Source organism: Triturus cristatus, chromosome 12 (genome assembly GCF_964204655.1).
Source record: "Triturus cristatus chromosome 12, aTriCri1.1, whole genome shotgun sequence".
In the NCBI taxonomy this organism is placed as follows: domain Eukaryota; kingdom Metazoa; phylum Chordata; class Amphibia; order Caudata; family Salamandridae; genus Triturus; species Triturus cristatus.
The window spans coordinates 121,513,452-121,537,195 of record NC_140595.1 but is presented as its reverse complement, the minus strand read 5'-3'; the positions used below and the strand labels follow the sequence as shown (position 1 = coordinate 121,537,195).

The 23,744-nt window shown below is 45.6% G+C and overlaps 1 protein-coding gene across 2 annotated transcripts in view; it reads right to left on the bottom strand.

Moving 5' to 3' along the window:
* AQP10 (aquaporin 10) overlaps positions 1-23,744 on the bottom strand; it is a 106,488-nt gene that overhangs the window by 28,616 nt on the left and 54,128 nt on the right. For both annotated transcript variants that reach the window (XM_085637815.1, XM_085637816.1), the window contains 2 exons: positions 13,917-14,043; positions 13,339-13,476 (listed from right to left, as the gene is read on the bottom strand). In XM_085637815.1, coding sequence (XP_085493941.1) covers positions 13,339-13,476; positions 13,917-14,043 — 265 coding nt within the window. The remainder of the gene's footprint in view (positions 1-13,338; positions 13,477-13,916; positions 14,044-23,744) is intronic.

Here is a 23,744-nt window from a genome sequence, read left to right as displayed (position 1 = left end):
GGAGCCTGCAGTTAGAGGGCTCCAGAGAGCTAATAATACGAGTAGAGAGGCAGAGGGGAGATGGGAGTCTGCAGTTAGAGGGCCCCATAGTGCTCAGAAAGCCTGACTACAGAGGCAAAGGGGGGGTGGTCTGTAGTTAGAGGGCTCAAGGGTGCTAAGAATGCGAGTACAGAGGCAGAGGGGAGATGGGAGTCTGCAGTTAGGGGGCCCCATAGTGCTCAGAAAGCCTGACTACAGAGGCAAAGGGGGGGGGGTCTGTAGTTAGAGGGCTCAAGGGTGCTCAGAATGCGAGTACAGAGGCAGAGGGGAGGTGGGAGTCTGCAGTTAAAGGGCTCCAGAGTGCTCAGAATGCGAGTACAGAGGCAGAGGGGAGGTGGGAGTCTGCAGTTAAAGGGCTCCAGAGTGCTCAGAATGCGAGTACAGAGGCAGAGGGGAGGTGGGAGTCTGCAGTTAAAGGGCTCCAGAGTGCTCAGAATGCGAGTACAGAGGCAGAGGGGAGGTGGGAGTCTGCAGTTAAAGGGCTCCAGAGTGCTCAGAATGCGAGTACAGAGGGCGAGGGGAGGTGGGAGTCTGCAGTTAAAGGGCTCCAGAGTGCTCAGAATGCGAGTACAGAGGCAGAGGGGAGGAGGGAGTCTGCAGTTAGAGGGCCCCATAGTGCTCAGAAAGCCTGACTACAGAGGCAGAGGGGAGGTGGGAGTCTGCAGTTAAAGGGCTCCAGAGTGCTCAGAATGCGAGTACAGAGGGCGAGGGGAGGTGGGAGTCTGCAGTTACAGATTCCAGAGCGGGGCAGAGAATGGAGAATCTGGAATCTTAAAATTGGTAGGGAGGGGGAAGGTCTGGGGACAGTTTGGTTTATAGGAGAACTGGTGGCTATATCATAGATGTGGGGTTTTGAAAGGTATGTAATGCTGAGACAGATCCAGTGGCATATTAGACATAGAGCTGACTTAACCAAACATTACCCAAACTTATCAAAGATATCAAACATGTCGCTAAGTGTCCCCTGATTCCGCCATAGAACAGTCCCCACTGCCTGATCTATAGACCCTGCACACAGGCCAGCACTCCTGAGACAGAATGGAGTGTCCCACATTTTGTATGAAAATCACTCTACTTCAGCTTCCTCCCAATAAGAAAATCCTCCACATCAGTGCAAATTAATCTCCCACAATTTTCTCTACATCTTCTTATTCTCGATCCCCAAAAGTTGGCACATATGCTAGAGGTAAAGCAGAGACCCATGATAAAGCACAGGGTAAAGTACAAACAGAAGTAAAGCAATAACAGAAATACAATGAATAATACTGGGGCCTGTAGTAGGCAAGGCTAGTGGTCAGCTTGCTCCCTCTCCTGAGTCAGTTCAGTTTTTCAGCCATTAGCATGAAGCATGCTGGGACTTATAATTTCAATCTTCCAGTAATCGCATTGGGCCATCATGCAGTGCAGCATGCTACAAAAGCAGGACTGGCATAGAGTCCCCGGGCAACTATTGGCAAGAACGACAAAAGGACTCCCAAGATGTAGAGGGGACTACCTGGGTCAGAGGGATGACTTCAAGACGGGTCTGGACTCCTAGAAGGTAAGTAAGTCTGGAGACCCCAGACAGAGAAAGAGGCAGGTGCTTCAAACTTTGAAATGCAAATGAAGACAAGGAAGAAGAGTTAGAAGAGGCTTCCATTGATGAAGAAGGACAGGAGACAATTAAGCATGGAATCTATGCATGAGGTTGTAGAAGAGGTTAAATCATAAAAGAAGAAAGAGCTGCTCTATCACCCATGAATCTCAGAGCCACTGAAATTATGCAGCAAAGGAGGATCAAATTATGCGGCACGGTTGAGTAAATGATGCAGCATAACACGCTCCATTCTGATGTAGTATTGTTTCGAGTAGTTTACTCATTTCAGCACTTATTTATCGTATTTTTGCAAAACTTTCAGATCACAAGTACCAGTTTAACACATGAATACAGCAGTCAGCACCTGAAAAGAGAACTGCAAATATGTGCAGAGTCTGCCACTGCACCACACGTGGCACTCTTTTGCTTTATGAGTGTGAGCTAAACACATTTCATTTTTGGTTGAACGTTGCAAAATATGCATTAGATGGTGGACCACATGACAAACTGTGCAAAGGCCGCTGCAGCAAACTCACTGCCCGGTTCAAGGGGCTCTCAACTAGATCAAACAAAGAACCTGGGATTGCTATTAAATGCACAGGGCATTCACCAATTATGCTCATGATAGCCCTGCCCCTCATTGGTAAAGGACTGACCCCAAGGTGCACACTAACATAGGAATTGAAAAGGACACACGCCCTTTGCCCACATTTTGGACTCCTCGTTGTGCATACCACTGGGGCAGTTGCAGCTTCCTCTGTGCCCCGGGGGCACTTGTTTAAAGGTGGGCCTACTTTTCATCACTGTCAACCCTGGTGGTATAGTGGGCAGTGTCACTGACCTGCAAGAAGAAAGCTGGGTTTGCGATGCTGTGCGGAGAGGTACAGGAGTGTACATTAGTAAATTAATGTCCATTCGCAGCACCCACCCCTAGAACCGAATCGCCTCTATACATTTTCCATTATAGTCAGTTAGGAGAACCGAGGTGCCGGGAGACAAATTTTCTTGCTCCAAAGTTTGTATCAGTCAAGCACTTGATGTAACACAGTAGGCATATGTGCAGAGCGCACACCCACACCAGCAGAGGTCTCTTGGCGCTACAGACTTATACTTGATGTTTATTGTTTCCCAACTCAATGGCACTCGTTTTCTCAACCTCCAAGGATGAAAGGCTGAGTAGGCCCCACAAACATTAAACCTTTATCAAACGATCAGACACTGGAGTGGATGCACTAGTCCATGGGTACTCACAAACTTTCTCTCGGGGGCCAAATTTACAGTGTGGTTTCTGGCTGAGGGCCGCACCGGTGGGGGCGGGGCCAGTGGGGGAGGGGGCGGGGCTAGAGCAAAAAAAAAACTATGACCATGAGGTTGAACACAGGCCACTGCAGCGGACGCCTTCATCCACTGAGCCACCAGACCCGGTATGCACACATATCTATCTATCTATCTATCTATCTATCTATCTATCTATCTATCTATCTATCTATCTATCTATCTATCTGTCTGTCTGTCTGTCTGTCTGTCTGTCTGTCTGTCTATCTATCTATCTATCTATCTATCTATCTCTCACTCTGTCTCCCGCCCTATCTATCTATCTATCTATCTATCTATCTATCTATCTATCTATCTATCTATCTATCTATCTATCTATCTATCTATCACTCTGTCTCCCGATCTATCTATCTATCTATCTATCTATCTATCTATCTATCTATCTATCTATCTATCTATCTATCTATCTATCTATCTATCTCTCACTCTGTCTCCCGCCCTCTCTATCTATCTATCTATCTATCTATCTATCTATCTATCTATCTATCTATCTTTCTATCTCTCTCTCCCTCTGTCTCCCTCCCTCTCCCTCTCTCCCTCTGTCTCCCTCCCTCCCTATCCCTCCCTCTGTCTCCGTCTCCCTCCCTCTGTCTCCGTCTCCCTCCCTCCGTCTCCCTCCCTCCCTCTGTCTGCCTCCCTCCGTCTCCCTCCCTCTCTCTATTGCTCTCTCTTTCCCTCTGTCTCCCTCACTCTGTCTCCCTCCCTCTCTCCTCCGTTCTCCCTCCATCTCCCTCCCTCCCTCCCCCTCCCTCTGTCTCCCTCTCTCTCTCCCTGTCTTCCCCCCTCTCCCTGTCTTCCTTCTCTCCCTGTCTTCCTCCTCTCCCTGTCTTCCTCCTCTCCCTCTCTCTCCCTCCCTCTCCCTCCCTCTGTCGCACTCTGTCTTCCTCCCGCTGTCACCTCACCCCCTGCTCTCACTCCCTGCTGCCCTCCATCACCTCACCCTGCTGTCCTCTGTCACCTCACCCTGCGCTGAGACGGCTTCCAGGGAACGCACACGGCCGCCGCACCCAAGTACTTCACAGGTCTTTTAAAGACCATTCACTTGTTAATGAGACTTTGTTGTATTTCACCTCTTCTTAGCGCCCCTGCATCTCCCCTCAATCAGAGGGGAGATGCAGGGGCGCTAAGAAGAGGTGAAATACAACAAAGCCTCATTAACAAGTAAATGGCCTTTAAAAGAATCGCCCGGCCTCACAGCTCCGCGCTGCTGTAACCGGCGGTGTTGCTGACAAGCACAGGGCACAGGCACTATGTCTGCAAGGTCCGCGGGCCGCCAAGGAAGGCTTGCCGGGCCGCTGACGGCCCGCGGGCCGTACTATGAGTACCCGTGCACTAGTCCAATGAACTACATAACCACCAATCCATGTGGAGGCTTTCTTTGTTGGCATAATAAATTCATATATAAACTTCGTACCCACACCCATTAATGCACAACACTCTGAAAGCTCTCAAGGACCTAGTTTGCGTTACATACATACATGAAATAATAAAGTGATCTGCTTTGGATCACATGATTTCGTCAAGTGGGAGGAACTGGGATTGCAACCCAGATGCCCTTTTTTAGGGTTGAGCCGGCAAAAGCATGTGCTAGCGCAAGCATCTCTCTTGCGAGACGTTGTTTACAAAAAATGGCTTGGAGCCCGCCTGTTGCTTACCATTTGTTGGCTCACATAGCACTCTTCTTTATAGCCTCGTACTTTGTTAAGGCAGGCCTCACATCATTTCCCTTCCTCTCTGTGGAGCAGGGACCAAGCACTGATTGATTCAGCTTAATCAGTACCCGTCTGCTGCTCCGGACCTGACTGAGGCACTCTTTTGTTCTGTTTAACTTTTAGTGCCCTGCAAACAGAAGGTGTGTGGCTGGTTAAAACATACCTAGCAGGACAAAAAAAATTGCAAAGATTTATTTTCTACAGTTAACTTTCTTTTATTTTGCCAGTCTTCTTTTCTCACTTTGCACTCATCTTTTCTTTTGTTTTTGCTCCTGGGCGCTGTTCTCAAAAGATGAGGATCATTTTATTGCAAAGCAACATTGCTTCTTTCTTATGTGTAATTTCAGAAATGATGCTTTAACACATAATCGTGCAGTACACCCAAATTCACCCAACTCTAATCTGCCCACTCCAATCCACACCAATCCACCCTACCCCACCCCACACCAATCCACCCTCCTCAATCCAACCCACCCCAAAGCAATCCAATCCACCCCACTTCAATTGATACCACTCACCCCAATCAACTACAATCCATCAACCTACAATCCTCCTAACCCACCCCAATCCAATCTGCCCCACCCAATGTACCACTCCCTAGTCCTCAACAATGCATCCCACCTTACCCCACATAAATCCTCTCCACTCAATCCAATCCTTTCCAGCCCAATCCATTTCACCCCACTCCAATTCAAACCACTGACCCCAATCCAATCCAATCCACCACATTCCAATCCTCTCAACCCAACAAATCCAATCTGCCCCACTCCAGTCCACACCAATCCAACCTACATCAATCCGCCCCATTCAATTCAATCCATCCCAGCCAAATCCAATCCAAAACAATATGTGCCCCATCCCTATCCAAAACAATCCGCCCCACTCCAATCCAAAACAATCCGCCCCACTCCAATCCAAAACAATCTGCCCCACTCCAATCCAAAACAATCTGCCCAACTCCAATCCAAAACACTCTGCCCAACCCCAATCTGCCCCACTCCAATCCTAAACAGCCTGCCACACTCCAATCCAAAACATTCTACTCCACTCCAATCCAAAACAATCTGCCCAACTCCAATCCAAAACACTCTGCCCGCTCCAATCTGCCCCACTCCAGTCCAAAAACAAACTGCCCCACTCCAATCCAGAACAATCTGCCCCACTCCAATCCCCAAAAATCTGCCCCATTCCAGTCCAAACCAATCTGGCCCACTCCCATTCAAAACAATCCATTCCAATCCACCCCCATTACCTCAATCAATTCCAACCTACTCCACCCTATTCCACTGCACTCCACACCACTCCATTCTATGCCACACCACTCTGCGCCACTGCACTTTACGCCACTGCACTCTACGCCACTGCACTCTACAACTCTCTGCCACTGAACCACTGAATTCTACTCCCCTTACTCCATTCTACAACACTCTACTCCAACAAATCCAGTCTATGACACACTACTCCCCCCACTCCACTCTAGGACACTTCACACCACTAACTTTTAGCCATGCTGAACAGCAGCCACACTGGTGTACAACATGGCAAAACCACATTGCCGAGGCCAATAACTCTTGTGTAGACGAGACCTATTGGCTTTGTCAATGCCTGTTCTAATTTCTGCACCTTAGCACTTAAACCACACCTTTGCACTGCTTGAGGCAAAGGACTTGTATTTTAGAGACTGTAATAGAAACGTAGAAGGTGACTCCTCACCCAGATCCAAGGCCCATCAAGTAGCCTTATTGACTACCAGATCAAACCTTACCTAGCTTTCTGCCTAATGCAGACTTTCTTGTCACCTAATAACCTCTGTGCCCATGTCCTGTTAAAAATCATGTACTGATTTAGTTCCACCAAGTCTACTGGAAGGTTCAAATTATAGGGGTGCAACTTCTACGTAGGCGAGGAAAGGTGACTGTCTGCTATCTGCAGTAATTAAATGGAATTAACCCAGCACTCTTTATCATAATGGTTTGCCAAGATAGCTACTGGGTATGGCACCAATTACTTTTTTGAAGCACCAGCTGGCATACTCTCAGAATTAATCTGTTCAATAAAGTGTGATCCAATCTAATCCTGCCTGTTCAGGCACTGGTACATCAGGTAATGCCAAGCAAGAACTGCAGGTGCTGGTATTCAGTAATGGTGAAAATAGGTGGTATCCCAAAAGGCTTCTGGTTCTAAATTTTACTGTGGTCTGTCACCTGACATGTAACTAAACCTGTTACAGCCGTAACTCCTGAAGGGAGTGGCAGTCTGCCTCCTAACACTCTTGAGTACAGTGCTTAATTTGAGCCGGAGGTTGCAGGTGGTGAGCACATGCATACATTTTTTGGTACCTGAACTTATTTTTTATCATCAGATTTTGACCCAGAACAAAAGAGAGAGAAGAAAAGTGAAAAAGAAGGTGGAAGAGAAAGATAGGAGAAGATTGACAAAGGGAGAAAGAAGGGGTGAAAAAGAGCATGCAAGAGAGCGATAAAGAGACAGGAAGGGTAGGGTGATGGAAAAAAGAGGAATGAGCTGAAATCAAGACAATGCTGCGGGCCATTATATCCTATGGGATTTATATTTCGGCATACAGGATATACGTCACTGATGTCACGTAGTAACCCATCCACCAAGATCTAAATCAGGCCCTATTTGTCTCAGTGGACTAACACATTCGCTCCAGAAACCTGTGTTGATCCCATGGCCACAAGTTTCAAATCCCAGAGGTCCAGTCTGCCTTTCATCCTTCTGAGGTTGATAAAATGAGTACCAAAATGCTGGGTATCAATAATCACCCATTATTCAGTGCCAAGGTGCCCCAAGGGGTTATATGTGTGCTTCACAAGAACGTTTGATGTTAAGACTAGGCAGCATTGGTCTTCAGCACAGCTAGCGGAAGGCTCCGACAAAAGACACTAAACACTGTACACATATTTGTTATCACGAGTTATGGAGCGGCTGTGTGCCAGAGCTCTACCTTCTGTGCTACAACAAACACAAAGCAATAATCTGTATCATGAAGTTTTCCTGGTAGCTCTTTCGTTTGTTTGGTAAGAACACTCGGTTTGTGGGCTCGACGGGCGCAGAATTGATGGTCAGAACTTTTTGTAGGATCCAGGCTTGAATAACCTTCACTTGGTCGATAGAGGAGCGCGACAACCATAAAGCTACTGCTACAGTCTATGCTGGAGGGACACTATTTTGCCTTCTCTTCAGACTGTCTTTGGAATGCATATCTCAACATCTACCCTAATATGACTTTTTTAGAGTTTAATGAAGAAATATATTAAAAAGGTGCAATGCACACACAGAGTCATATTAAAATGTGATATCAACAGTAATGACATATTTGTACTGCCGAACATAATCTCCACCGACTTCCTGTCCAGCGAATGATCCAGAATAACGTTTTGTGGTGAATGGAAGGATCTTTCGACAGTGCACCCTAGGCACATCAACGGCATAACCAGAAACAACCATTAGGCTCCAGATCTCATAGCCAGGCGTCTGTGGCAAATTTAATCTGCTAGGATTTGGAGGAAAAGAGAGATCGAGCTGTGGAATACATTTCCAGAGTGGAATTGAAGAAACAGTATACAGTGATAAAAAGTCCTTTAAATGAACACATACTTCTATGAGGTTTGTAGGTGTTCACTTAAGCTCAAAGTCTGGTCTGGTGCTAACCTTGCACCATCAGCTGCTTAGTCTGTGCCCTTTGTTACGTTTTTGCTGAAAAGGGTCTCACATACCTTTTCAGCAGAGATCGCATAGTAACCTCTGCTTACCAATATTGTATTTTGTAGGCTAGGATACTTCATTAGAGTATAAGCAGTTAATCTCAAACACAATGAATGCCTTGGAGAACGACCTGAGAACATGACTTTCCACCAAATTTTCTCACAGGGTCTATCAACCACAAGCTACATTGACTTGGGCATTGTAGTAATTACTCATAACTTTACAGGTGTGTGTAAGCAAATGCTAAGGTTAACAATGTACTCCACATCACTTCCGACCTTCAACTGACAATTAGTGGCAGGTAGCTTGTGGTTCACTGATAGAATATCGATGTTAAAAATATCGATGTTCAAAATATCGAAAAAATATATATAAACTACAAAAATATCGACTTCCATACCTACAAAGGTGAGTACAAAAATATTGAATCAAAAATATTGATGTAACAAATATAGATGTAAAAAATATTGATTTTAATATATACCTAAAATAAAATAATATATACTAAAAATATACATTTTTAATATTAATTTTAACAAAATAAGTTACATTTATTATACATTTTTAACAAAATATTACAAATAAACTTAATTGGAAAAAAATAAACACACAAACATAATTTATACATATATATATATTCAGTGAAAAAACCATAGGTTTCACACATGTTATAGTTAGCTGGACATTTTACTGATAAAAAACCAATGAAATTCCCCCGTTATAGTTAGTGCAGGCAACTATAACTCACGCGACCGCAATCCTCTGCTGATGCTAATACTGTATTTAGACAATTATTTGCCCATGTCGTCTTCCATTAAATTTTAGCTATACATATATTACAAATATTTTTTTTTCATAAAGACACATATGTCATCAGCAGAGGATTGCGGTCGCGTGAGTTATAGTTGCCTGCACTAACTATAACGGGGGAATTTCATTGGTTTTTTATCAGTAAAATGTCCAGCTAACTATAACATGTGTGAAACCTATGGTTTTTTCACTGAATTTGCAAGGTTTTTTAAATGCTAATTCCTAACTATAACGTGTGTGAAACCTATGGTTTTTTCAGTGAATTTGTACGTTTTTTTAAATGCTAAGTTACTTTACGCCATTCGTGGCGTGCACGCCCACTTAACGCAGTTCATTCCGTGCGCGCACCGTGCGCGCACAGTGAGCATGCGGTGCGCTTTGCGCACCGCGCGCCCACTTTACACAGTTAGTGCCGTGGATGGGCCATGTACGCACGATGCGCTTCGCGCACCGTGCGCACATGGAGGACATATTATGCGCTTCGTTGTGAAAGGTAAGCTTTTATATTTGTGAATGATGTAGATATGCATTTTACGGTAAGCGTAATCGGCGATTTTTCGTAAAAAAATAAACCTGATTTTTTGGCCTTGGGGGTACTTTGGGGACACATACATCAAAGCTAGGTGGTTAGGAGCTGTCTAAACAGTCCCTTTACATGTTTTTGGCCTTTGTTTTTCCTCTCCTCGTCAGAGTGCGAGAGAGAAAATGGCGGACGCCGCTTCCTGGTTTCGAACGATTCGAATGTTTACTAAGATCTAACAGCCAATCAGAATCGCGCTCGCGCTCGCGCACGGCACCGTACGCGTACGGTAAGCTTACCGTAAGCGCACGGTAAGCGCACCGTAAGCTGGCTCAGATATATATATTGATTTAAATGCTATTTTCTCAGGAACTACTGAACAGATTTACACCAGACCTACAAAAGGCACTTCCTTGACCTAAGGACTACCTCTCTGCCAAATTTCAAGTAACTCTGTTCAGCCGTTCGGGCTGTAGCTGTGTCTAAAGGTCCTATGGAAAAATGCATGGGAAAAACGCGTTTTGGGACCCCCATTTTATCTCAGCCCCCGCTTGATGAATCCTCCCGAGACTTTCAGGGTAGGAGCGGAGCGTAGCGCCCCACCTATTTTGAAAATTTCGCGAGGATTCGTCGACCGGCGCCAAAGTTATTCCAAATAGAATGTTGCGGATTTCCTATGGAAACAGGGTCCTAACTATAACTATCTACTGGCGACCGCCAGTAGATAATATATATATATATATATTATCTACTGGCGGTCGCCAGTAGATAGTTATAGTTAGGACCGTGTTTCCATAGGAAATCCGCAACATTCTATTTGGAATAACTTTGGTGCCGGTTGACGATATATATATATATATCACAGCTGCAAGCGTACAAAGAGTACAGCACTCACCGGAGACTTCTGTACAGAAATTTATTGGCACAGAACACACACAAGATGCGTTTCGGCGACTGCCTTTCTCAATACAAAAAAAGATATATATATTTACTTTAAAATAATTAATAAACTATTAGCTTTAACTTATTTTAAAACTTTCAAATTATATAAAAATAATATATATATAAATAATTTAAAATATGAAAAAATTCAAGAATAAATTAAAACATTAAACTATGAAAAAATATTTAACCTAAATTGCCCCATACAATCAGTGCAATAGTAGCAAAAGTGTTGGATAGCAAAATAATTACGTTTACTATTCCAACTTCAGTGAGTGCAACAATAGGGAAAGTGTTGGATAGCGGAGGGGTAAAAATTACTATTCCCACTCCAAACAGTGCAACAGTCGGGAAAGTGTTGGATAACGGAGGGGTAACAAAATTATTCCCACTCCAGTTAATGCAATAGTAGGGAAAGTGCTGGATAGCGGAGGGGTAAAAATCACTATTCCAACTCCAGTGTGTGCAACAGTAGAGAAAGTGATGGATAGCAGAGTGGTAAAAACTTATATTCCCACTCCAGTGAATGCAACAGTAAGGAAAGTGTTGGATAGCAGAGAAAATAAAATTACTATTCACACTTAAACACTTGGAAAAAAATGTAAATATTACAAAGAATAATTCAAAAATAATAATAAACAACATGAAAAAAATAATATTAAACATATAAAATGAACACATATTTTAATACTAATTATATATAACAAAATCTACAAATAATACATAAAATAAAATAATAAATACATTTACAAAAAAATAATTCTTTTAAACTGGAAAATATTTATAAACAAAAAAATTATTTAAAACATAAATGTATTAATTTTATTTTGTACCCTATAACACCACACCAATAACAAAACTTACATTTATTTGCATAATTAACATGATTAATAATGAATTAAAAAAATATTAAGAAAAAAACGAATAGACATTAATTGACTACACACTTCAACTCTATAATATCTACAACACACACCTAAATTAAACTATAACATAATAAAACACAATTAAAACAACCAATAATTAAAATGTATTCAATACCCACCCTTTACCCCTTTAACCCCTTGCAGGCGTCGGACGGCGTCACAGTGGGCGTGTGCGGAGGACGGCCGGGGCCCCCAAATCTGTTTCCGCCAGCCGTTTTGCGGCAGATTGACCACCTCGAAACGACTGGCGGAAAGGAATATCATAATCCCAATGGCGGTGCCTGGCAGGTGTTGCCGCAATGCTGGGCAATGTGAGTGATCCGACAGGCGGTCGGAAATGGACCGCCTGTGAGAACCATGGCAATCGGTCTTTCCGACTGCCACGCTTCATCAACGCTTCCCCCGCCATCATAATATGGCGGGTGGAAAAGCGCAGTGCAATGGAGGAGGGCCCGCCACCGACAGGCTGTCGGTGGCGGGCCTTCCGCCATCTTAATCAGGCCTTAAATTACTTCCCACCTTATTCCCCTATAAACCCACAACCCGCTACGGCACTAAAAGCGCAAAATTCAAATTTAAAAAATGAATAACTACTAAAAATGTAACACATATATTAAAAATATAAACAATTCTTAAACAAAAAACATACATCACATACAAAAAAATATACTAAAATACATAATAATAAAAAACGATATTTTTAACAACTATATTTTTGCGAACGATAGTAAACTCTTTGATATTTTTTAAATCGGTATTACCTTAATTCGATATTCTTGACCACGATATTCTTGCTGTCGATATTTCTGACTATCGATATTAATGACTCGATATTTGTGCAACTTAATATTTTTACTCAATATTCTGTCTCTGCACCGCTTCAACTTTCACACACGCCTCAGATACAAGACCCATATCATTGCAAAGACGAAAACTGCATGGCACTGACTGTCAATTATTTGGAAAGTAAAGCTATTCTTTTCCTGATACAGTCTGAAGAACTACCATTGAAGGTCTGGTCCTCTTGCATCTTCATGGAAGCAATGTCCTGCCAACACGTATGCCGGAATCCCGCCACAAAACTCTAAAATGCATTCTCCACCAAGTGACCAACCTCCTCATCTTTAGTCTTCAGAGGCTCTCAGGGAACTCCATAGGCTTTTTCTTTCCGCCTCCTATACCTTCAAGAAGTGTTGTATAATTTACAATGTACTCTATACAAGACGCCTTACTACTGGACTTATTGCAATGCTAGAAATCAAGAGTTCAGGAATTAGAAAACTTTCTCCGGCTCCTCCCAGGCTCTGAAACAAGATCTCAGTCAAAATTAGACAGTCGCTGCCCCTCCTTCCTCATCTTCCACAAGCACTGAAAAAATTGAGACCCTTCCCAACATATATCTTTCTACAACCTAATATTTCTACACTGTCCACCCCTCTCTACTTACAAACCAGCTATAATCCTCTATCGACAAGCACTCCGCCTCTCTTGTTATGGTCACCTAGCATGGACTAGCTCCTGCCCCATTTGTTTTGTACCACACTCCCTTGCTTTGTACCTAGGTTGACATCCCGTAAATCCCACTGTACGTACCTACAAACCAGTGGGAGCAGGAACACTTGGAATAAGTGATGGGAGGACAAATGGAGTAAAGGAGGCAGCAAGAGAAAAAAACAAAGGAGGAGACAGCAGAAAGGAGGAGATATAGGATAAAGAGTGGCAGCAAAAGGGGGGTCAGGGTTACCACACCATAGTAAAGAGCATAGGCAGTTCCAGCAGCGGCAAATGATCCAACAATCTGTATGACCACGAAGAGCGGTAGTTTCCTCCACTGGAAGCGTCCTAGAAGGCACATGCCGAGCGAGAAGGCAGGATTCAGGTGCCCTCCTGGAGAAGAACAACAGAAGAGATCAGTCAGTAGCCCTGCCTCTCACATCTTTCTGATGCCACATTTCCACACCACCTAAGTCTATCCCACTTTAAGCCACCTAAAAGGCCCACTGTGGGCGCGGTGTACCCATGTTGGTCCAATGCGCCCAATGATCAGTTTTAAAAGCAGAGGCTCTGTTTTTGAACATTCTGCAGGCATCATGACTCCTGGGAGGACAGCAGTGTAGAAAGAGGAATCAGTGGCAAGAGTACACTCTAAAAGCTCATGTGAGGGAGATCCATACATAGATGATCCAAGTGACAGGAAGAAGACATGCTGCTCTAAAAATATCCAACATCATTGTTTTTGCAGTAGCAGAAAAAGGAACCTACTGAGAGCAAACCCCTTCCTGAGAAGACCCCATCATGTAAAGCGGTCTCCATTTGCCGCACTGTACCTGAGACACCACCCGAGACGTAGATGGCCATGGTGACAGCCAGCGCGCCGCCCAGGTACATGGTGAAATAGCCTCCTTTTGTGTGGAAGCTGGTCACAGCCTGCGCAGTGGCGCCAATGGTTATCAGCTGTCGGGAGAATCGAAAAAAGAGCCATGTATTCATGAAAACAAAATACATTCACTTATCCTCCTAAGCATACAACAAGGCTTTGGAAATATCTTTTGGTTTTTAGGGAGTGATTGGTCTGAAGCTCAGTGGTATCAAGCTGATGATAGGGGGCACAATTTCAATGAACAACTCATTATTTTTCTACCATAACATAACAGTGCCACTGTGCCTGTGTCTCTGCGACAGTGTAGACTCAGTGTTGGTATCTCCATATCATTGTCCTAGTGTCTGGGGCCTAGTGCTAGCATGCACCTGCTTAGTGTCCTTGCACCAGTGTTTCAGCTTCAGTGCACGTGCATCTGTGCCAGTGGCCCGGTGTGAGGCTCCCAGCATCCCTGTTTGTGTCCCTGTGTGAATGCCATTTTCTTGCGTCTGTTTCCCAGTGACAGTGTTGATAAGCCTGTGACAGTATGTGTGTGTGTGTTTTGGTATACTGTGTTTGTTCCTGTGTCCAGATGTTACTGTTCCAGCTACAGGCATTTTGACATTAGTATCTCAGTGTCACTGCTATGCCCCTGTGTCAGTGTCTCCCTGCTCCCATCCCCATGTTCCTGTCGGTAGTCTGTGTCAATACCCAAATTTGGGGGGGGGGATAGGGGTATTCATTGTCATCATTTACAGGATAGTGCCCCTCTGTCAGTGATTAATGTTCTTGCGTCAGTGGCCTACTGCCAGTGTTTGTGCACTGCCAGCGTCCCCCTGTCAGTGATTAATGTCCTTGCGTCAATGCCCCACGGCCAGTGTTTGTGCACTGCCAGCGTCCCCCTGTCAGTGATTAATGTCCTTGCGTCAGTGCCCCACGGCCAGTGTTTGTGCACTGCCAGCGTCCCCCTGTCAGTGATTAATGTCCTTGCGTCAGTGCCCCACGGCCAGTGTTTGTGCACTGCCAGCATCCCCCTGTTATCGATTAATGTCCTTGCGTCAGTGCCCCACGGCCAATGTTTGTGCCCTGCCAGCGTCCCCCTGTCAGCATTAATGTCCTCGCGTCAGTGCCACACGGCCAGTGTTTGTCCGCTGCCAGCGTCGCCCTGTCAGCATTAATGTTCTTGCGTCAATGGCCTACTGCCAGTGTTTGTACACTGCCAGCGTCCCCCTGTCAGCATTAATGTCCTTGCGTCAGTGCCACACGGCCAGTGTTTGCGCACTGCCAGCGTCGCCCTGTCAGCATTAATGTTCTTGCGTCAATGGCCTACTGCCAGTGTTTGTGCACTGCCAGCTTCCCCCTGTCAGCATTAATGTCCTTGCGTCAGTGCCACACGGCCAGTGTTTGTGCACTGCCAGCGTCGCCCTGTCAGCATTAATGTTCTTGCGTCAGTGGCCTACTGCTAGTGTTTGTACACTGCCAGCATCCCCCTGTCAGCATGAATGTCCTTGCGTCAGTGGCCCACGGCCAGTGTTTGTGCACTTCCAGCTTACCCCTGGCAGCATTAATGTTCTTGAGTCAGTGCCCCACTGTCAGTGTTTGTGCGCTGCCAGAGTCCACCTGTCAGCATTAATGTTCTTGCGTCAGTGCCCTACAGCCAGTGTTTGTGCACTGCCAGCGTCCCCCTGTCAGCATTAATGTTCTATCGTCAGTGCCCCACGGCCAGTGTTTGTGTACTGTCAACATCACCCTGTCAGCATTAATGTTCTTGCTTCAGTGCCCCATGGACAATGTTTGTGCACTGCCAGCTTCACCCTGTCAGCATTAATGTTCGTGCGTCAGTGTCCCATGAACAGTGTTTGCGCACAGCCAGCGTCCCCCTGTCAGCATTAATGTTCTTGCGTCAGTGCCCCACTGCCAGTATTTGTGCACAGCCAGCGTCCCCCAGTCAGCATTTACGTTCTTGGGTCAGTGCCCCACTGCCAGTGGTTGTGTACTGCTAGCGTCCCCCTGTCAGCATTAATGTTTTTGCGTCAGTGCCCCACTGCCAGCGTTTGTGCACTGCCAGCATCCCCCTGTTATCGATTAATGTCCTTGCGTCAGTGCCACACGGCCAGTGTTTGTGCACTGCCAGCGTCGCCCTGTCAGCATTAATGTTCTTGCGTCAATGGCCTACTGCCAGTGTTTGTACACTGCCAGCGTCCCCCTGTCAGCATTAATGTCCTTGCGTCAGTGCCACACGGCCAGTGTTTGTGCACTGCCAGCGTTGCCCTGTCAGCATTAATGTTCTTGCGTCAGTGGCCTACTGCTAGTGTTTGTACACTGCCAGCATCCCCCTGTCAGCATGAATGTCCTTGCGTCAGTGCCACACGGCCAGTGTTTGTGCACTGCCAGCGTCGCCCTGTCAGCATTAATGTTCTTGCGTCAGTAGCTTACTGACAGTGTTTGTACACTGCCAGCATCCCCCTGTCAGCATGAATGTCCTTGCGTCAGTGTTTGTGCACCTCCAGCTTACCCCAGGCAGCATTAATGTTTTTGAGTCAGTGCCCCACTGTCAGTGTTTGTGCGTTGCCAGAGTCCACCTGTCAGCATTAATGTTCTTGCGTCAGTGCCCTACAGCCAGTGTTTGTGCACTGCCATCGTGCCCCTGTCAGCATTAATGTTCTATCGTCAGTGCCCCACGGCCAGTGTTTGTGTACTGCCAACATCACCCTGTCAGCATTAATGTTCTTGCGTCAGTGCCCCACGGACAGTGTTTGTGCACGGCCAGCTTCACCCTGTCAGCATTAATGTTCTTCCGTCAGTGCCCCATGGACAATGTTTGTGCACTGCCAGCTTCACCCTGTCAGCATTAAGGTTCGTGCGTCAGTGTCCCATGGACAGTGTTTGCGCACAGCCAGCGTCCCCCTGTCAGCATTAATGTTCTTGCGTCAGTGCCCCACTGCCAGTATTTGTGCACAGCCAGCGTCCCCCAGTCAGCATTGTGATGTTGTGTTATTTACTTTAGTTTGTAAGATGGGGAGGTGAGTCAGAGAATTCATAGCAATCACCAAGGTGGCAGCAGCTAAAACAAGCATTGGCATAGCCAATAGGTCTCGCCTTTGGGAGCTTATAAGTGGCCACAGCTAGTGGCTTTGTCAATGTCTTTAAGCTCTGATGTAGAGCATTGTGGCTGCTGTGCAGCATGTGAAAAAGTTATTATAATGCTCCCTGCATGTCCTGCTCTGCCCCAGTGAGAACCTTGTGAATACGGTGGAAATGGCGGGTGTAAACCAGAGAGGCTGTGGGTGTCTAATATTCCGCCCCAGTGGAACGGTTTGAGAATTGAGCTCACTGCCCCAATAAACAAGATCCCATTAACAACAAATATGATTTTTCAGTTTACTCTTTAAATACATGTATCACTCACAGAAACCACTGTCCTTTTATATCCTGGGCTCACGTTGTTGCAGACGTAAGAACAGAACCTCTACATCGTCTATAATTAAATCTTACCTAGAATCGTTTTGGACAGATTTAGGGCTCCGTTTGATCCCAGAAAGGTACATTATGCAATGTAAATTGTGCCCGGTTGTTGTAAATATTTCGTAAAAACATGTATATGTCAACAGTCTGTCTCCAAGTGCTCCAATAGTAAATTTTGCTATTACTTCCCATGTTCTCTGGAAACGCGACTCATTTTGGGAAAACAATATTGCGTATCACTTCATTCAATTTGAAGGCGGTAATTTTCTAAAACACAGGTAACATTAGGTAACATTACTGTCTGCCAAGAGAAGGTGGGAGGAGCAGATGCAAAACAGTCAAATTTAGGCGTCAGAAGAACCAGGCTAGTTGGGGTGGAGCCGACAAAACGAGGTTTGCATTTTGAGGATTGATATTTTAAGACCACCTGCACACCCGATGTCGTTTTCGCTCTTACACACACGTTTAAGTGGCATCTACTGCTGGTTGTGTACGTGCTTTCCAACATCTGACCTCTGACCTGAATGCATGAGCACTACAATGGACTAGGTCCATACACAAGTGCTTATCTAGTCCAGGTTTTTACTTTGTAATATGGGATTTGTAGTCCTTATTTCACAATGGCACCAACATGATTACAAAGCTGGAACGCAAAATGAAAACCTGGCCTTCGTGAGTTAGTTAGGCAGGTTCCTAGAAAACTTGAGCGGTCCAGAGGAAAGCAGTTCTGTTGAAACAAAATGAAAGTCACCCGCCTCCTCTCTGGACCACCTCCTACGTTGCTTTCAGACACATACACACCAATGTGATGCCAGTCAGTATCTGTGTTGTGTAACTGCAATTAACTCCATCATGGAGATGTTTTGCAGCCGAAACAGCCGCAGCGACTCCCTCCAAACGAGAAATATACATGCGCAAATAAATAAACTTTCGAACACTCATCTCGTTAGTTGCTCTATGCACCGTCCACCAGACTAAGGGGCTCATTAGGATGTTGTGACGTTCGCCACTGCCGACCGCCATGATATCGTAACGAGTAAAACTCCCCGCCATATTAAAATGGCGGGGTTTGGCTGCGGACGCAAAGTGCGTCTGCCGCTTTTCCGCCGGTCGGCAATTGTTCCGATTGCTGCCCGGGCGGAATTGGCCCCTAATATGGTGGCGGTGCCTAGCAGGCACCGTCATCTATATTAGGATGGTGTGATGTGAAGGCCTTTCCATGACGGCTTCACCGCCATGGAAAGGCTGGCGGGAATTGCTGTGGGGGCCCGTTGCGGGCCTCTGGGTTGTGGGTGCTGCACTTGGGGGGTACCTGTGGCACCCCCCTCATTGCCATGCACAAGGTGGCAGGCACCACGTTCTGCATGGCAATGCACAACATGTATTTTTGGCATTGCAGCGGGTGCTGCTCACAGCAGCACCCGCAGCAATGTTAACAATATGGAATGCGACCGCCAGGGTGGCGGTCGCATCCTAATTGGTGGTGCGGGACCGCAGCACCGTTGGCGGCCAGTCCCAACACCGCTAGGGTGGCGGCGGACTGAAGTCCGCCCGCCATCCTAATGGGGCCCTCAGGTCAAACATACGCAGCTAGACTGACAGCAGTTATGGGGACTCATGTCCAGTTAAATAAAGTAATCTGGAAAGGATGGCAACTGGAGCCTGGATCGGAACTCGGGTCTTCTTGTGCCTAAATCTGCCAAAACAAGCAAAAGCACGCTTGGTGCCGCGCTAAAGGAAACAAGCCCACACAAAACAACAAGCGCACTTTTCAAGTAGAGTTTGGCACTTAAAGAAAAGTATGTTGAAGTTTTGAGCGCTCACAAAAAGCCTCCCATAGAGCAGCGCAGGCGCACTGTGCTAGGCTCGACCTAAAAACATGGTGGGATGAGAACGTGTGGTGGAGGAAGGATGGTATCTGGCACTGTTCTAGCTCTTCAGATCTATCCTTGCTTGCACACATCTATGAGAAATACACAAAAGGGCAGATTTACAAGCCCCTTGCATCACTTTTGCGCCTCCGTTGTGCCACTTTTGTGATGCAGCGGCGGCATAAACAATGCGGCCAATTTACAATGTGACGCATCTCCGTCACATTATACCTGCGTCAGGTATAATTAGGCTGTCCGGAATTCGGTTTAAACCGAATCTAAACGACAGTACCCTACCGGATGAAAATCAGCGCACTCGGTTTAAACCGAGTGTCACTGATTTTCATTGCTGTTGCACCACTTGGCCACTTGATGGAGCCAAAGCTACACCACGGCTGCAGTGAGAATCCATCCTGGGCCTGCGTTCGTAATGGAGGGGCCGCACTGAGAATCTGCCTTGACCGCAGCAGAGCTGGTGAGTCCTCTGCCCCCCTGCCGCCCCAACTACGAACATCCAGCCTGTTACTATGCCCCAGCGGCTGCCCGTGAATTCACCAGCAGTCTGTCTTACTGCGGCCCCACCCGAGTGGTTCACAGGTCTTTCAAACTACCATTTACTTAACGAGGCTTTGTTGTTAATAAAGGAGTGGGCGGCGGGGAAAGAGGCTGCATGCTCAAGTTTCATCAGGCAGGAAAAAAGGAGCGTCACCTTACTCAGCCTTTCAGACTCGGTCCGCCTTTTAAGATGCAAGGCTGGTGTTTTAAATGCATTTGTATTTTATTGAACAATACGGAGTTCTTAGCGAATTCACTTTGTAGGGTTGTGTTTCTGAGATCCCGAATGTATAGCGGAGAGGAAACAGGCGCCTGAAAGACTCAGTCATCGGGGTCACTGCCACTTCTGTCCCCGGGGGTTGGAGCCCAGATGCTTAGGCAGCCAGGACATCCGGCACGTTAGTGTTTAACTCGCTGTGTTATCCAATTTCACCCTGTCAGAGTGAGTTAAATGTAGGCGGATTCGGGAAACATTCAGCACGCACCAAACACAGAACTAAAGCGGCTCCGGGCTTCCGCCGTCGGACTTTCAACTTGATAAATCTTGAGTACGAAAAGCAGAGCAGGAGAGAAGGGCTCTCTGGCGAGTGTGTTCCTTGTACTCGCTGCATCCCTTCAGAAAATGTGCGCAGAGAAGCCCCAGAGGCGCTCTAGCCTGCTCCTGTGGAAGGCCTTCCCTGTAAAGGCAGAAAGGAATTTTGGGCTCGGGACATTTTCATTTATAATAATCAACATCACTCTGTCAAAATTAATCACATTAAAAATAACTTGTATTGTGATGGAGGATTGGACTGCTTTGTCTCTGACTGCGGTCTAAGCATTTCACCTGAACTACTTTAAGGCCCCTACTGATTTTTCCAGTCCCTCCTGCCCCCTCCTTACTCGCCTGTAATGTTCAGCATTACTGCGGTACATCAGTCTGGCTGATAAATGTTGTCCCGCTGTCTCTACTAGGAGGGTTATTGCTGTTGCGGTTCTTTATGGCACAGAGGTGTGAACCAACTCACATCTTTAAAAAAAAAACACTTAATTCCTGTGAGATCAGTGAGAGTTCCTGACTCAGCCTTGCCCACGGTATAAAACTGTCTCTAGACTCTGTTAGCGTGTTCAGAGATGTGATTTCATTATCCAAGGATCCTCTTAGCCATACATGTCAAATATATTCATAAAATAGCAAAGATATTAATTCAAAAAATGAGCACTCTTTGCCCTGCCTGGTTTGGGCCTGCATTTATCATTTGCACTATTCGCCCTTAATGGAGAATGGGGGAGTTATGTTGTGTTCTTAATACTGAGACTGCTACAGTTTTAATGACTAACATTAGCAGAGTCCTGGTCATGTATAACTTTAGGAATCTGGAAAACGTTAGTTATGACAATTGAACGTATATTTAGCTCTGAAGGGAACATCTCTGCAAGACGGAAGAATGCAACATCCTCTTCTGATATTTGGACATTGGCTAAAAATAATATTTTTATTTTATTTATAATCGTAATAAAGCTTTAAGAAGTAAGAAAATGGGTAGATCAAATTATATACAATCAACAGCATTTAAATAGCTCCATATTAAAGGAACCAATTTGGTTTATAATATTTGCGCTTTAGACCTAAGGAGTGAAATGAGTGATAATATTTTAAAAACCTGATTTTTAAGGTTCAGAATCCGTTGCATTTACTCATAAGCGTAGTGCTTTGTAAAGTGCTAGCATGTTGCCTCACATGCACTGTAAGGTTCCACCGTGTTAATTAACAATGCTCGATTACAGCACCATTTCAATCAATTAAAACCTGTGCCAACTAGAGGCTTTACATGATTGAATACACCGTTAGGGCTAGGTGCTGTTCCTCAGAGCAATAGAGAGCCATGATAGTTTCTAATCTAGTTCTTATGCTTTAAAGGCGACCACACCAGCCTTCAATCACCAAGTCAATATGGGCAGAGGTAATATCTTGAAAGTGAATGGGAAACTGCGGGCTGTAGGAAATGGGAACGTAATTGCCCGACCGAGAGGCAGAAGAAATATTAATGTGACCCAAGCCACACTGGTGGAACGAAAATTGAGGGGGCCTCCCTGCACGGTACGAAGAGGGGCCCCCTCCAGGCTCAATCAGGAGCTCTCTGGCCAGAGTGCAGCGCGGAGGGGGCCCCCTGGAGCTTGGGGCCCCCCGCATCGCGGGGGCCTGTGTTACGCCCCTGCCAAGCCATAATAATAACTCATTGACATGTATACTGCACGACCACGTACGGATGGTAGATTTAGAAAAGCGAGATTCGATAATAAAACATTGTCCGGTTTTATGCCGGAGGTCACAGATGGCAGCGCCTGCTGAAAACATGTGCAAGAGGCACGTCACCGGTGTTCAAGGAAGGTTCTACATCCATACAGGTCTGACTTTCATGTTTACTTCCTCTGTTTTCAAAGTATAGAAAGTCCGATCTTATACGCACAACACAGTCAAGTCTCATACAAACAGCACATCCATTCCCGGGGTGGGATCTTTCTGGGGGACTAGCGCCTACGCACACTGGGCTCATGAGCGGAACTGTCTCTTCTTCAGAGGGTGTGAGTAAAGTGAACCTCTCTTCCAAGTGTCAATTCACTTTAATAACAATACAAGTTGTAGCTTGTTTTATGTGGCACGTCATACCACACTTCTGCCGTTGCTAAGTGCTGTACAGAACAGGGCTTTAATTGAAGTACACTTTTTATTTCAGACACCTCGCAGTTGCAATAGACCTCACGCTCCATTCACTTCAGCAGCCACGGAAGTATTATATAGCGGGAACTCGACCCGAAGGTATTGGAGCTATATGTGAGCTGTGGGAGGGACACCATTTTTAGATATTGGCACCTATGGCACAGGAGGCCAATGGTACCCACACGTAAACAACGCAGAAAATGCAATATATGCGCAGTCAGCCATTCCTTTGAAAGACACCAAATGAAGTGCCAAACAGCGCTTCACGCACACAATACGTGTGAGGGCGCTATATCGATGATACAGTGCAATGCAACACTCTCTGAGAAGGAGAGCGGTAGCGACTCCGGAACACAGACTGTAATTTCCAACTTGCAGATTGACCAATTCACGCTTTCATTTAAAACAAGCATTTGCAATGCAATAGGTCTCGCATTTACGCAAGTTTGAGGTATTGACATTGCAAATAACAATGCCTTTTATTTTTGTTTTCGTTTTTAAAACATAAATAAAAGGCTTTGTCATTTACAATGCCAATAGCTTAAAATCGCAAAAATGCGAGACCTATTGCATTGCAAATGCTTGTTAAATCTGAGCTGCAGAATCAAAGGACAATGCAAAGAATTTCATGACTGTATTAAGCTTCTGAAATGTAGAGCAGTATACAATTTCTGAAGAAAAATGGAAAAAGCAATATTAAAAGCAAAGCGTTCCATAAACCCCGGTAAAACACTGTTTCAGTGTTTTAAATGGCGTGAAAATGAGTAACCACTGAAAAGCACTGTTTTTTTGAGGTATTGAAATCACTGGAAAACACTGAAAAAACACCACCAGAATTTCCCAAAAATAGAAACTGAAAACAGGAAAGCCTAGGTATAATGTATGCAGGGTGGGCGTTCCCACGCAGGAAAGCCATGTAAAAGTGACCCAGTGAAAAATACAAGATTTCACGGCACCACTTCTAGGATGCCACTGCGTCAAAACCTTACGCCTGCTTGAAGCAGGCGCAAGGAGTGATGCAGTGTAGTGAGAATAGTCCTCAACATGCATTGCTGGACTTGTGTCGTGCTTGCGACACGACTCCAGCAATGCGTGACTTTTGCGCCAACAGATGCATCAGAATTTCTGACCCATCTGTCAATCCTTGCGCCATATTGTAAATACGGCGCATTCATGGTGGCACAAGGGTTTAACAGGTTGGCGC